Source organism: Podarcis bocagei (genome assembly GCF_964188305.1).
Source record: "Podarcis bocagei genome assembly, chromosome: 12".
Taxonomy (NCBI): Eukaryota; Metazoa; Chordata; class Lepidosauria; order Squamata; family Lacertidae; genus Podarcis; species Podarcis bocagei.
The window spans coordinates 36,468,284-36,482,524 of record NC_138137.1 but is presented as its reverse complement, the minus strand read 5'-3'; the positions used below and the strand labels follow the sequence as shown (position 1 = coordinate 36,482,524).

Sequence of the window (14,241 nt, the reverse complement as noted above, 5' to 3'; positions counted from 1 at the left end):
TCCTCTGTTACATGATTGATTGTAGGCCAAAGTGTCATGGCATGTTTTAAGAAGGAAACTGTAGCATGACTCAAATTTTGCAATCTAATACAGAGTTCTATTTCTCTTCAGAACTACTTGGAATACATAAACAAGCAACTGTTGGTTTTTTGACACTTATGGAATCTCTAAGATACTGTAAGGTAAGATAGTTCAAAGTCATTGGGTGATATTCTGTGTTATTCAGACTTAAGAGTAGACCCATTGAAATAATTGAAGTCAATTTATTTCTGTAGGTATTTCTGTCTCAGTATGACTTAATTGGATATCGCTCCTTATGTAAAAGCATGGTGTTAGCTCCAGAAAGAAATTCCTTTGAAAACTTGGTATTTCAACTTCATCCTTTAACTGTTGAAGAGAAATCACAGATGAAGCATATGTCATCTGAATTTTTCAAATCTCAAGTTTAAAAACTTTTTTAGAATCACCATTTTTTAGCAACAGCAAAGTCATATGTCTTGCTAATGAGTAAGCAATGAAGAAACTTAGCTTATTCAGAGTTACAAGTTATGTCTGTCTTTCGCTTCCCTCTCCTGTCACAAGAATCTAAAAGGCACAATCTAGTCCACCTAAGAATTATCACAGGATCAATGAATGCCTGTTTTCTCACCTCCCCTTGCCTATGAAAAGTTATTTATGTACCGTATTTTTCGCACTATAGGACGCACTTTTTCCCCTCCAAAAATGAAGGGGAAATGTGTGTGCGTCCTATGGTGCGAATGCAGGCTTTTGCTGAAGCCTGGAGAGCGAGAGGGGTCCGTGCGCACCGACCCCTCTCGCTCTCCAGGCTTCAGGAAGCTATCCCAAGTCTTGCAAGCCCGGCGGGATGTCCCGCGGGCTCGCAAGGCTTGCAGGCAGCAGCCTGCACCCAAAAGCTGGGGACAGCGGGGAGGTGCAGAGCCGCCACCCCGCTATTCCCCAACCTGATCTGGAGGCTGGCGGGGGGAGAAGCAAGCCTGCTTCTCCCCCCCCCCCAGCCCCACAAGCTCGGGGGATAGGGGGATGGCGAAGCGCCGCCATCCCGCTATTCCCCGACCTGATCTGGGGGTGGGAGAAGCAAGCCTGCTTCTTCCCCCCCCCCCACCATCCCCACAACCTCCAGATCAGGTCGGGGAATAGCGGGATGGCAGCGCTCCGCCATCCCGCTATTCCACGACCTGATCTGGAGGCTGGGGGTGGGAGAAGCAAGCCTGCTTCTCCCCCCCACCATCCCCACAACCTCCAGATCAGGTCGGGGAATCGCGGGATGGCAGCACTCCGCCATCCCGCTATTCCGCGACCTGATCTGGAGGCTGGGGGTGGGAGAAGCAAGCCTGCTTCTCCCCCCCACCATCCCCACAACCTCCAGATCAGGTCGGGGAATCGCGGGATGGCAGCGCTCCGCCATCCCGCTATTCCACGACCTGATCTGGAGGCTGGGGGTGGGAGAAGCAAGCCTGCTTCTCCCCCCCACCATCCCCACAACCTCCAGATCAGGTCGGGGAATCGCGGGATGGCAGCGCTCCGCCATCCCGCTATTCCACGACCTGATCTGGAGGCTGGGGGTGGGAGAAGCAAACCTGCTTCTCCCCCCCACCAGCCCCACAACCTCCAGATCAGGTCGGGGAATCGCGGGATGGCAGCGCTCCGCCATCCCGCTATTCCGCGACCTTATCTGGAGGCTGGGGGTGGGAGAAGCAAGCCTGCTTCTCCCCCCCACCAGCCCCACAACCTCCAGGCTTCAGGAGAGCCCCACCGCCAGCCCCACAAGCTCGGGGGACAGCGGGAGAGGCGCAGCGCGCCCTTCCCGCTGTCCCCCAACTTGGTTAGAAGGCTGGCGGAAGGCTTCCTCCTCCCCCAGCCCCGCAAGCTCCCAGAGCGATGCCAAAGCTGCGCGCAGCTTCGGCATGGCTCTGAGTCCCGTTCTGGGGGAGGGGGAAGCTCGGGCTTCCCCGCCCCAGCCCCGCGCCTGGCGGGGGGGGGGGATAAATTTTTCCCCCCTTTATTTCCCCCCCCAAATCTAGGTGCGTCCTATGGACCGGTGCGTCCAATAGTCCGAAAAATACGGTAGTTAAGAAATCCATGTGCACCAGCTTTCCCTCTTGCATCAGTATAAATTTTGTTTCAAACCATTAATAATTTGCTCTGAACTTACCATTCACTCTTAATGGGCCCTTGTAAGCAGGGGAAGATGGGAAAACAGCTATAGGAATCCTGCAGGTGCAGGAATTACACTCAATATATTAGATATTTTACTGAAGCATCTACACTGATTTGTCCCTCTGAGGATCACTCATGCACTTGTTCAGCTCTGAAACTTACTTATTTTGTGCATAAAAAAACCCCAATAAATCTTTGGAACCCTAAATTTAGTTTTTGCACATGTATTTGTGGTTACCATGCAAGTACATCATTCATTATAATACAGAATTCATCCTGATAATTAAGAACATAAGAGTAGTCTTCTGAATCCAGTCAATGGCCCATCTAATCCAGCATCCTGTTCTCACAGTGGCCAATTCTGATTTTACTTTTTTTTAAAAGAAGTTTCATGTTGGTTGTTATTATTAATAAATATGGTGGTGTTCATGATGATGGCTATTAGAATGCAACATGCAGTTTTGTCTGGTAAAGCAGGATCCAAACACAGTATCTAGGAATCAGGGGTCACAGTGATGAATACTGTACATAGCTAGCTTTCACAAATTTTTGTACCTGTCTCCTCCTTTAGTCCTTTCAGACCAAGCTCCTTCATACATATGGGGAAATCTGACCTGGATTTTGGAATACAAAATAAGCAGCATTATTATTATTTATTAAATTCCTATACCACCCTCGTTGGAGGATCACAGGGCAGCTTAAAATACAAAAAGACATTCAACAGTAACAAACAATAACAATACCCCACACACAGTTTAAAAGGCCATAGATGGTTTAATTAGCCAACCTATGTCTGTTTTTTATTTTCTCGGGGTGCAGAGCTATTCTGTTGCAGAGTACTATTAGCCCAGCGTACACTGCAATATTTGAGGACAAAATGTTGTATGGTGTTAGGTTATGGATTTGCTACATATTTTTTCTTTTCATTTTAGGTTGGCTCCTATTTGAAGTCCCCAAAGTTCCCTATTTGGATACTTGGCAGTGAAACTCATCTCACCGTCTTTTTTGCCAAGGTAGGATTCCTTTCTTTTGTTTCATTTCATCACCCTAGGTCAAATACATCTTATTTTAAGTCTACAGTTCAAACAGTATACTCTTCTTACACAGCACTGAAGGTTTAAACTAATTTATTGGCATACATGTTACAGGAAAACATACTGGATTTCTGAGAATGTCTTAAGCAAACTACTCAGTCAGTATGGTTGAAAACAACTCATCTTCAGGATCTTCTTGAGTTTTTCTGAGTAGTTAGAAATCAAGTCCCAAAGACCCTTCTGCTTGGCTAAAACTATTACCATACATGGCTATTTGTGCAAAGCTATGTATTGAGCATTGCAATCTATGTCTTACCAAGTGTGGAAGTAATACATTTTTCTCTTACTGATCCTGAAACTTCATCAAAACAAGGGATGGGGTGTGCTGCAGCTACATTCCACTGATCTTTGGTGAATGGAAAGGATGACATTTTCCTCCTGCTTTCTGGACTTAGATGAGCATGAATTCTGTGTTACAGCTAACCTCTGGATAAGTGTGAAACTGCAGGATCTGTGTGGTTTTTTCAAAAATGACTGTAGGAAAGCATCCAAGAACAGGGGTATTTGGGGAGGTGGAAGCTAGGGAATTCAAGATAATAGTTGGAATATTTATTAATACTAAGAACAGACATAGGCAAACTCCGACCCTCCAGATGTTTGGGATTACAATTCCCATCATCCCTAGCTAACAAGACCAGTGTTCAGGAATGATGGGAATTGTAGTCCCAAACATCTGGAGGGCCGGAGTTTATCTATGCCTGTCTAAGTGTTTGCGCTTGTCCCAGAGTGCTCCCAAACTTGCAAGAGGACCAGAGAAACTTTAATTATTTTTTTAGCACTGGAGATGTTGCACATTTTTTAGTCAAAGCTGATAATGGGCATGTTGTTTTCAGTACTTTGTTGCAGTAATCTGTAATATCATGTTAAAATTGGAGGTAACACAAAGGCAGCACAGAAACATTCTAATGGTTAACTTCAGTGTTTGATGTTAATGATTCCATTGCTTGACCCTGTAATTTTAAAGAGACTGTAATATGAAGAAAGATTAGTATATCTTTAGTTATAAAACATGATTTCTCACTTTTTGAATATTTGTATTTCAGCACTTTAGTGTTTTATACCTACATAACATAAAAAACATTTTTCTGTGATTTTACACTTTGCTGCTAAAATCTTGAAGAAAAGCTGATAGACCCCTCCCCCAAAGGAAATAATTTGTTCTACCACCTAGAGGTATATACAATTACCTTTTAATGGTCTACATTCAGCCATGAACAGTGACCTTTTGGACTACCATATTTAAAGTCTATGCTGACAAGGTTAGTTAGCAAAAAAAAATAGTGTGCTGAAATCAGTTATGCAGAATCCAATTCTTTTTTGTAAGAAATGCAACTTCATAGAAGATACATAAGGCACTCCCAGAGAAAAAAACCCCATAAATTGGCACATTCTATTTTAACATAATTCAGTGCCTGGAAGCATTTTAACTGAAGAGCAACATATTTTTTAAAAAAGCAAAAAACAAAACAAAACCAAAGTTCTAAAATGGGTTTTGTTTGTGGTGTTTAGGCATATATCCCATAGTTCTTGAATTAAATTGCAATGCATTGTATATTATTAACTAATTACCAAATACCACTTCATATCTATGACTAACCTGTATTTTTTAGCTTATTTAAATAAGGGTCAATCTATAGAAAGAGAAAAGGCTTGTGATAGACTCTCTTTTTTTGAGACTCTACCACTTGAAAATGGAGGCAGTTGTGTCCTTCTCTGGTCTCTGTAGATTCATTACAGTATATATAGTTAGGATCCAAAGAACTATGTGTTCTTTTCATGTGCACACTGTAGCTCTGCCACCCATCTCAAAAATTAACTTGGTTGGTGTCCACTATAGCCTCTAATGCAGCACAAGATGCAGCAACTGGTAGCAAATACTTGACAAAGCTGTTCAGATCCCACCGTACTCCTGAGTGTGAATGAAGCATTAGTCTTTGGACTTTAATTTGGATTTGTGTTGCCTGCTGCGTGCTTTCCAGCTGAGGTTTAAATACCTTAACATACGTCTAATAGTAATGTCGGCACTGATACAATTACATGGATGACAAAGCTTTACTAAAATCAGTTTGTCTTCTGTTAGCTGTTTGATTATTGCACAAACAGTAATGCATGTGACAGCTGCTGCCTGCCCACCTACACTGCATATAACCTTGGATACAGCATTCAGTTTCATTCTTTACAAGTGCAATTAATACCCTTGCAAATCCATTTCATACTCCTCTTTGAAGCTGTGATAAGCTTGTTTTGCATTCTCTTAATTGTCTCCTTTGTGTGGAGATGAAGATCTTTGCATATACACATATGAATGCTTTTGATTTTTACTTAAGACAGCAGTTCCAGACAAGAAGGATGTGTAAGAACATTCTAAAGACTCTAAATCTTCCTGCCAAGACACACCAATACATCCAGAATTGCTGAATCTTTCTCTTGTTTTTTAACACTGGATATTACACCCTAGATTAGATCAGTGCTAGTTTGGGAGGAGGAAGTCATGAATTTTGGAAGCTTTCAGATAAAAATATCTTGATTTTGTTCTGAAACTTGGTGTAAACAGAGCCCAATCCAATGAAATCAATGGCCTTAAGTAATATTAATTTCCATGGTCTACTATGGGATTGAGCAACTTGGATATTGCCCAGAATGTTTCCAGCATCCTTTTTCATGCATAAGTCCCAATTAAGAATATGACCCACACACATCTCACCTTTGCTGAATCAAGGACAATCTAGCAAACCACTAACACCGATATCTTATGACCATGAGCTAAGCCCATAAATAATAAGAATAAGAATAACTTAGCAAATTGATAATAAAATTAATGCTGTGTTGCTGTGTCCTCCAGAAAATCAAGTAAACAAGAAATAGTAATTCTTACAAAATGAAAACGTGCTATAATTTGTGAAAATATTTGCTTCTTTAAAACTGCGTCAATGGTTTAGGAGCCCTCCTGTTGGGAGTAGCACCTGCTTAAAGCAAAATCAGTGGATGTGATCTTCATACCTTAAGTTTTATTGGAAGGCAAGCTGTAATTTAAGTATAATTTTTCAGCCTCACAATGACTCTGGTATAACATTAGCTCTGCTGGAGTTGGAAAGTCTTACAACTTGTGCAGTGTCTTGTACTTCTGTACATCTCAGTCGGTAGAGCATGAGACTTTCAGGGTTGTGGGTATGAGCCCCATATTGGGCAAAAGGGGTTGGACTAGATGATCCTCGTGGTTTCTTCCAGCTCTGCAATTCTATGATTCTATGTTGCTGTCACAATTGTTCTACCATCCCTGCCTAATTCAGATTTAGGATGTAGGTGGAAGACTCTGTGGTGAGGGTAGAGTGAGCAGCTGAGAGACATTGGTCCTAAATGGTTCTGGATCTTAAGAATTTTAAGCAGTCTGCTCGTCCGGTGGTTTACAACCAGTGTGCTGTGGTACCCTGGGGAGCCTTGAACGATGGTCAGGGGTGCTGCAGGCAACACTGGCCTCTGTCCCTCTTTCCTCTGATGCCCTCTCATGTCTCTGCCTCCCAAAGGCTTACACAGCCATTTGTTGCAGCAGCACTGGCTATAAGGCGAATGCACCTCTCTTTGGGGCGGGCAGCAGCTGCTGCCTGGAGGACTCCCAAGGAGAGGAGGCTATTTGAAAAAGTGTGAGAGGCTGCTCTGCAGGCAAGGGGTGGCATAACTGGGCTGCTGAGCCCCACAGTGTGCCACAGAAAGAATGTAGTTGGTCAAGGGAGAGGTGAACCCCAAAAGGTTGAAAACCTCTGTGCTAGTTAGTCTATGCCCATATTGTTCCTTCTTAGGGTATTTAAGCTTAATATGTCTTGTCTTTTAGCTAGTTTAATGACAGCGTCTGTCCACAGCTATGTACTGTTTTTAGAGCCATGGTATTTAGAAAGTTTTTTTTAAAAAGTGATGTATTTTTTTAATGATGTTTATCAGCTCTGCAGTTATTACAGAGATTGTATGTGCTGTTTTTGATTTTTGAGAACAAAAGCGGCTGAGATTTTTTTACAATGTACTAACGGTGTGTGTTTGCCTCCAAGGGTAAACATGAGATTCTAAAATAAATTTGTGTTATCAGAATAGCATTTATAAATACAGCAAAATGGTTTTGGGCAGGAATATTACAAAGTCCAAAGGGTAAAACATGAACCTCTTTGCCTTTAGGACATGGTGTACTTGAACAATGCTTGGTAAACTAATGATAGGATTTCCTTCTATGGAAGATTTGGGGGTTGGGATGTTGTTAGACAACAGTTTTGCAAGGTCTGGGTGCTTGTGTTTGGCAGAAGTTGTAAATGCTTGGCAGATGAAGTTCATTTTTGGGATATTTTGTTTTTTAAATAAGTGTTGCTGCCCAAAGTGAATGAATTGCTTGCTTTTTACAAAATACAAATGTTGCAAAAATTAAAGCTGTACTTTTTGATTGGGGTGTGGAGCATGTTTGGTGCAGACTAAGCATAGCATAAGACAGGATTGCAGAAGCAGCCTGCTCCACTTATATCTGCAGCAAGAGCCTCCATAATAAGACAAGGAAGTGTGGTAGAGCCTTTTTGTTGAGCTCCCCGCTTACCTCATAAATCACTGCGGCTGTTGCTTTTGACAGAGCAAGGATCACTGCCAGGTCTACTTCTTCCCTAGACCTGCCCCGGTGTTTTCTTGGGGTAGCTACCATCCCCAGACCTTTGCTGCTTCTTTCTCTATCCCAATTATCAGTTTAGGATTGGGAAGAAAGAATTATACTTTCCCCCTTTGCCCACTGTAATGCTTATAATAACCACTGAAATTTGGCACTGGGAATAGAGAAAAGGAGGGGGAAGGAACTGGGAGAAAAGGAGCAGCTAACCATTCAACTCATGAGAACTGTTTGATTGAAAAAAATCCAAAGCACTCTAATTTGAGTGCCCCTAGACCTAAAATTGAAATAGCAGCACTGTGTATGTGTGGGTGTGTGCACTGCTTTGTGAGATATGTAATCATTGCTTTCTTTATTGTTTTGTATAATCCAGTAAGTCCCTTTATGCACTGTTTCTGGTGCTGAAAGCATACAGTAGCTCAGTGTCACACCATAGTTTGCACTAATAACCGTCTAGATCATGGGTAGGCAAACTAAGGCCCGGGGGCTGGATGCGGCCCAATCGCCTTCTAAATCTGGCCCGGGGACGGTCCGGGAATCAGTGTGTTTTTACATGGGTAGAATGTGTCCTTTTATTTAAAATGCATCTCTGGGTTATTTGTGGGGCCTGCCTGGTGTTTCTACATGAGTAGAATGTGCGCTTTTATTTAAAATGCATCTCTGAGTTATTTGTGGGGCATAGGAATTCGTTAATTATATATATAGAGTCCGGCCCCCCACAAGGTCTGAGGGACAGTGGACCGGCCCCCTGCTGAAAGTTTGCTGATCCCTGATCTAGATAGCAAGCCATGCTTTAGAACTGCTTATCCGCTCAGCACACTAGTCTGTACAAGCAGTCAGCCCTGATGGTAGAGAAACAGCCACAATTATGGTTGGTCAATTGATACTGTGCCAAACAATGTTTCTGCAAAGTTATTTCAAATTACAATTTGTGATTTTTGTTTGTCACTATATTGTAAACAATGGTTTATCAACTTGGACATGATTTAAAACTGTAATAGAGCTTTCTTAACTATTGTTTGCTGTTGTGTCTGAACTGAACCATTTTGGCCTTTCACTTACTGGAACATCTTTTACTACTACTGTGGCTTGGTCCTGCTGTTCACTAGGGTTGATTATTAATTACCAATTTCTATTAGTAATAAAACAAACAAACAAATGCCTCACTTTCCTAGATGTTTCATTTATTAAGATGACATTCTGCATTTCATTGTTTGTGTTTATTGCTTTTCATCATTTTTCCAGTGATGTATTTAATCTTGTGGAATTCTCTCTTAAGGATTTAGCTCTTGTTGCTCCTGAAGCTCCCTCAGAACAAGCGAGACGAGTCTTTCAAACGTATGACCCTGAAGGTAAGATATGTAGTATGATCCTATGTATGCTTACTTGTAAAAGGTAAAGGTAAAGGGACCCCTGACCATTAGGTCCAGTCGTGACCAACTCTGCGGTTGCAGCGCTCATCTCGCTTTATTGGCCGAGGGAGCCGGCGTTCGTCCGCAGACAGCTTCCAGGTCATGTGGCCAGCATGACTAAGCTGCTTCTGATGAACCAGAGCAGCGCCCGGAAACGCCGTTTACCTTCCCGCTGGAGTGGTACCTATTTATCTACTTGCACTTTGTGCTTTTGAACTGCTAGGTTGGCAGGAGCTAGGACCGAACAACGGGGGCTCACCCCGTCGCAGGGATTCAAACTGCCGGCCTTCTGATCGGCAAGTCCTAGGCTCTGTGGTTTAACCCACAGTGCCATCTGCGTCCCCTATGCTTGCTTGTACCCAAATGCAAATGAGTTCACTCTTAAATGTTAAGGTGCCAAATTAGGACAATCGGATGATTTAAAGTAGGCATAAAATAGAGAAAGTCTTGCTCTTAGTGACCAATAGAAGAGTATGCATTGTGACATGATGATAGAAAAAAGCACTCTCTGACAAGTTCACAATATGTTTTCAAAAGCATTCAGATACTATCAGTTATCCCTTTTACTCCACAGAGAATATAAATTGCACGAATTTAGTATCAAATAGATAGTTATATTCACGCTTTCTCATTTCTTATGGTGTTTGGCCTTGGCTCATTAAATGAAACTTTGCATTGTTTGATATGCTCTCTTGCAGGAATGCAGTTCTCTCATTCAAAAAGTAAATGCATTGCTATGCTTGGTTAAAATTGCAACTGCAAGTTACAATGCCCTGAAAATCATTAGAGAAGTAGTTATTTCCAAGAAATTGCATTTTCAAAGTCTGCTTTTTCATATCCATATTTAGAGAAATGCGCATTACTTCCCATTTCAGAATAGGCAGTATTAATCAGCCCATATAAATATTTTTAATTCTTGGACACCTGCTAGTTCATGCTAATGACATTTCCTTATTTTTTCAGATAATGGTTTTATACCAGACAGTCTTCTAGAAGATGTAATGAAGGCTTTGGACCTTGTATCAGATCCTGAATAGTAAGCACAAATTGGCAGCTGTTTTAGAACACTGTTTAAAAAAATCTTTGCCAGGATGAAATTCCACCTAAATGGTTGTTGTTTTTTGCTACAGCGTACACAACTAATTCAATATGTATCAGCTGTACTTGTAAGGAGCAAGGTGCTTACATACAAATTCAAAACTAGTTTTAGAGAGAGAGATTTTCATTCACATGAATGGAGAAATGCTTGGTTATTTCCTTCTCAGCATGAATGTAATATTGTATCAAAGATGAATGTAAAATGTGCAATGTAAATGCAGTGTTCTTTCCTCAGTCTATTTTAGTGCAGGGATGGGGAACCTCTGTGCTGTTGGACTCTTACTGGCCTCAGGCATAATGGTCAGTTGTTAGTGATGATAGGAGCTGTAGTCTAGCAACATCTAGAGGGCTACAAATCCCCCATCTCTGCATGCTTAATTCTGTTCATTGTGGCCTGTCAAATAGATAAAACAAGGGTGGGTCTTCTCAGGACAGTTAGAAAAACGATGTGTGTGTTAATGCTCAAGACTTATTTTCACTCTCTTCTGCTGCAAAATCCAAGGAATTAAGACGGTGTACTTTTTCTGAAAGCTTTACCTAATAAGGCGTAGTGTGTCAATTGTTGTTGCTACATTGATTTTAAATAAGATTACTTTGGTTTAAAAATGACTCTTTTATTTGGCAACCAGATGCCATTCTTTTGCAATTGCTATTAGGATTCTAAATACAACAGCCTGATTGTTTTTGGCATTTAAAAGTGTTGTAGAACCATAGAGCTTAGTCATGCAAGAATATGAATGCACCACACTGATATTTTTGTGTTGTTCATCTTATCTCAGTGTAAATCTCATGAAAACGAAATTAGACCCAGAAGGACTAGGAATCATATTACTAGGTCCCTTTCTTCAAGAATTTTTCCCTGAGCAGGTAATGTAATCCCTTCTTTCTATTCTTGCATTAGGGCATTTTTAAACAAATGTGGGTCAGTGATGCATTCACCATTCTGTAGTTAATGTATAATGTATACATTATGGCTGCATTTGGATGATCGTATTTTGGCTTAATAAGTCAAGCTAGGAATGATCTATATATCCACGCATGCAGCCTCTTCATGCAGCTGCTTCAGTCCTCCTTTCATAAGTCAGCAAAGAAACCAGGAACTCTCCCATTAACTATAGTTTCTTGTTTCATTCGAAGTGGAGAAAGGGAACAAATACCTTCAATGATATTAACCTATGACTTGAAAGTAACTGTCTTGTGTGTTCTCTTAGGAGTCCAAGGTTCAAGAATCATTCACTGTATACCACTACAATGGATTGAAGCAATCTAATTACAGTGAAAAGGTATGGCAGCAGTGACTTCTCATACACCTAATTAGGCAGCTGCCTGTTATAGCAGATATCCCATGGAAATAAGTTGGGTTCAGCCTATTTCTAAGTGGGCATTCCACAGTGTGATAAAACCACCACTTACCATTTGGCTGGTGACACAAGTTCTTAGGGGAAAAAAGAACAAATAGAAAACTACGGAAATGCAAATGATTACGGAGGCATTTGGAAATGTCAGTGTTTTGTCACCAGTTCTCTCCGCCAAATAAGAAGCGAATTTAGAATTATGAAATTTTTAATAACTGTGCTTCAAAATGTCAAGAAAAGAGTTGGGGGAGGGTACCAGGCAGTTGTTGCACTAATCACTAAAACAATTTTCCAGCTTTGCTTTATTTAAAACATAAATTATTACGGAACTAGCTTTTATTTTATGGAATAATCTGTTTTGTGTCCATTGCTGTAGGGTTTTCTCACCCATTTCAGTTTAGGTGCCTAGAGATATGGTTCCCATCCCATCTCATATTGTAAACTATGTAGTGTTCCCTGTGTAGGCGCACTGAGTGAAAAAACAGGCCCAGGGAGATTTCTGCAGATTTAGGTGGATCCCTGAGATGTGCACAACTGTGTTGGGTTTTTTTAAAAGACTCCCCACCTGCTCGTTCCAAAATTAATGGAGGTGGAGAATTCCACATGCTGCCTCTGCATGTTGGCAGCAGAGCAAGCTCAGTCAGACTAAGGGCTAAAAGTTTAGGTGTCTCTTTCTTCCCTACAGCCTGTCCTCAAGGCCCCATGTTCCATCACCCCATAAGAGACTAATAAACTAAAGACCAAGCTGGTTCTAGAGTCCCTCTTATATCCTTTCTTCATGTATGCTTCTGGTTAATAGTGAACGTGTAGTACGGCACCAAAACGTAAGAGTTCTATGAGTGTTTCATTTCATCTTGTTAAGAAGGTGCAGAAGATTTAAATTGATTTGAACCTTTGCTCTCGAAGTGATCTTTTAAAAATAGAATGGCTTGGTTTTTGGTCTTTAAAATAACATGGTATTTCTTTGGAACAGGAGATTAAATAAGATAATTACATTTTCACAGGTCATGTACGTCGAAGGCACAGCAGTGATTATGGGCTTTGAAGACCCAATGCTACAAACTGATGATACTCCAGTCAAGCGCTGTTTGCAGACTAAATGGCCATACATAGAACTACTCTGGACCACAGATCGATCCCCTTCGTTAAATTGATGCTAAGAAAAGACCATGTACTTATAAATATCCAACATTTTGAATGAGCATTCGGTAGGCAGCTGCCTTTATTTAAAAAAAAACAAGCAAACTATACTTTTGATTGTGTGGCTATACACTGGTGTCACCGAGAAACTGTAAATAAACACTTTTCAGTGTTGATTAGACTATTTAATTTTTTTAACAATTGGATTGATTTGTATTATACCAACTAGTTCCTCTTTGGCCATTGTAGTACAGTTATTGTGAGTTCTCACCCAGAGCCTCCTTGTTCAGCCCAAAAATAACCTGGAAAATGGTCTAGTAGTGCAGTATCTGCATATTAGATGAAATTGGTCTTAAACATCATCATAGTATTCACCCGTTTACTCATTGGTTTGGCCATCTGTTTTATTTGGATCATTCTGCCTTAGGGCACAACCCATCAGGAAATTGCCGTACATGTACCCCACTAAAAAGGATGGATGAGAGCTGTGCAAGAGCATGGTAGCTTTTACCCAGTTCTCAGGGCTTATTCAAGGCAGCTGTTGGGTGGGTTTTGGCATACACTGCAGTATCACAACTTTGGGACTAGATTGGCATTTGCACTGAATATGTTTAGATGAGTTAAATTTCTGCTGCTCTCTTCTAGAAATCTTAAGACTCATCTACATGGCTTTGCACAAACAGCAAAAAAAAATGATGTGGGGTATTTTTTGTTTTTAAAATGGCTAATTATAAATGATTAATGCTATTTATTGGCAGTTGTATTGTTCCCAGAATTTACATATTTGGCACACTGAAAGTCAAAGCAAGATTTAAGAAGAATAGAAAAATAATAAGAATAATATTTGATATTGTATAAAGGAAATATAAAAAAGCCTTAACAGCAGAGAGAATTTGTGCTGCGATTTTTGAAGCTGTTCATGTTATTATTGCCAAATACCTCTTCTCAACATGTCCTAACAAAAAACATAAACCAGCACTATTGTATGTGTTACATGCATGAAAACATCTGTTATTCAAGTAGTATAGTCCATTATTTATTCTCTAGCAGGGCTTAATAAAAATCTACCAAATAGTGAACTAGTGATTTTTGCCTCCTTGCCTATCAAATTTGGTCACTTTTATTTGTTATTTTTTAATGTCATAGAGTAACTCTATGGCTATTGAGTAATGGTATATTATACTTAAGTCATACTTAAGGCTACCCTGTTTTTCAGAATGTTAAGGAAAGGTGTTGTGTGGCCTTCAGAGTGATACATCGTGCCCATTGATGTTCTCATCTCCCACTTCCACCTGAAGTTCCTGTGTTTCAAGGCTTCTCTGTTCACTTCA

At 40.9% G+C, this 14,241-nt stretch overlaps 1 protein-coding gene across 1 annotated transcript in view; it reads left to right on the top strand.

The window, feature by feature from the left end:
- The window catches only part of MINDY3 (MINDY lysine 48 deubiquitinase 3), a 39,994-nt gene extending 26,012 nt beyond the window's left edge, over positions 1 to 13,982 (top strand). Inside the window, exons 10-16 of the mRNA XM_081163278.1 lie at positions 112 to 182; positions 3,111 to 3,191; positions 9,185 to 9,257; positions 10,281 to 10,353; positions 11,195 to 11,282; positions 11,627 to 11,698; positions 12,775 to 13,982. Of these exons, the coding sequence (XP_081019404.1) occupies positions 112 to 182; positions 3,111 to 3,191; positions 9,185 to 9,257; positions 10,281 to 10,353; positions 11,195 to 11,282; positions 11,627 to 11,698; positions 12,775 to 12,924 (608 nt within the window). The 3' untranslated portion in view covers positions 12,925 to 13,982. The remainder of the gene's footprint in view (positions 1 to 111; positions 183 to 3,110; positions 3,192 to 9,184; positions 9,258 to 10,280; positions 10,354 to 11,194; positions 11,283 to 11,626; positions 11,699 to 12,774) is intronic.
- Positions 13,983 to 14,241: the final 259 nt, after the last annotated feature.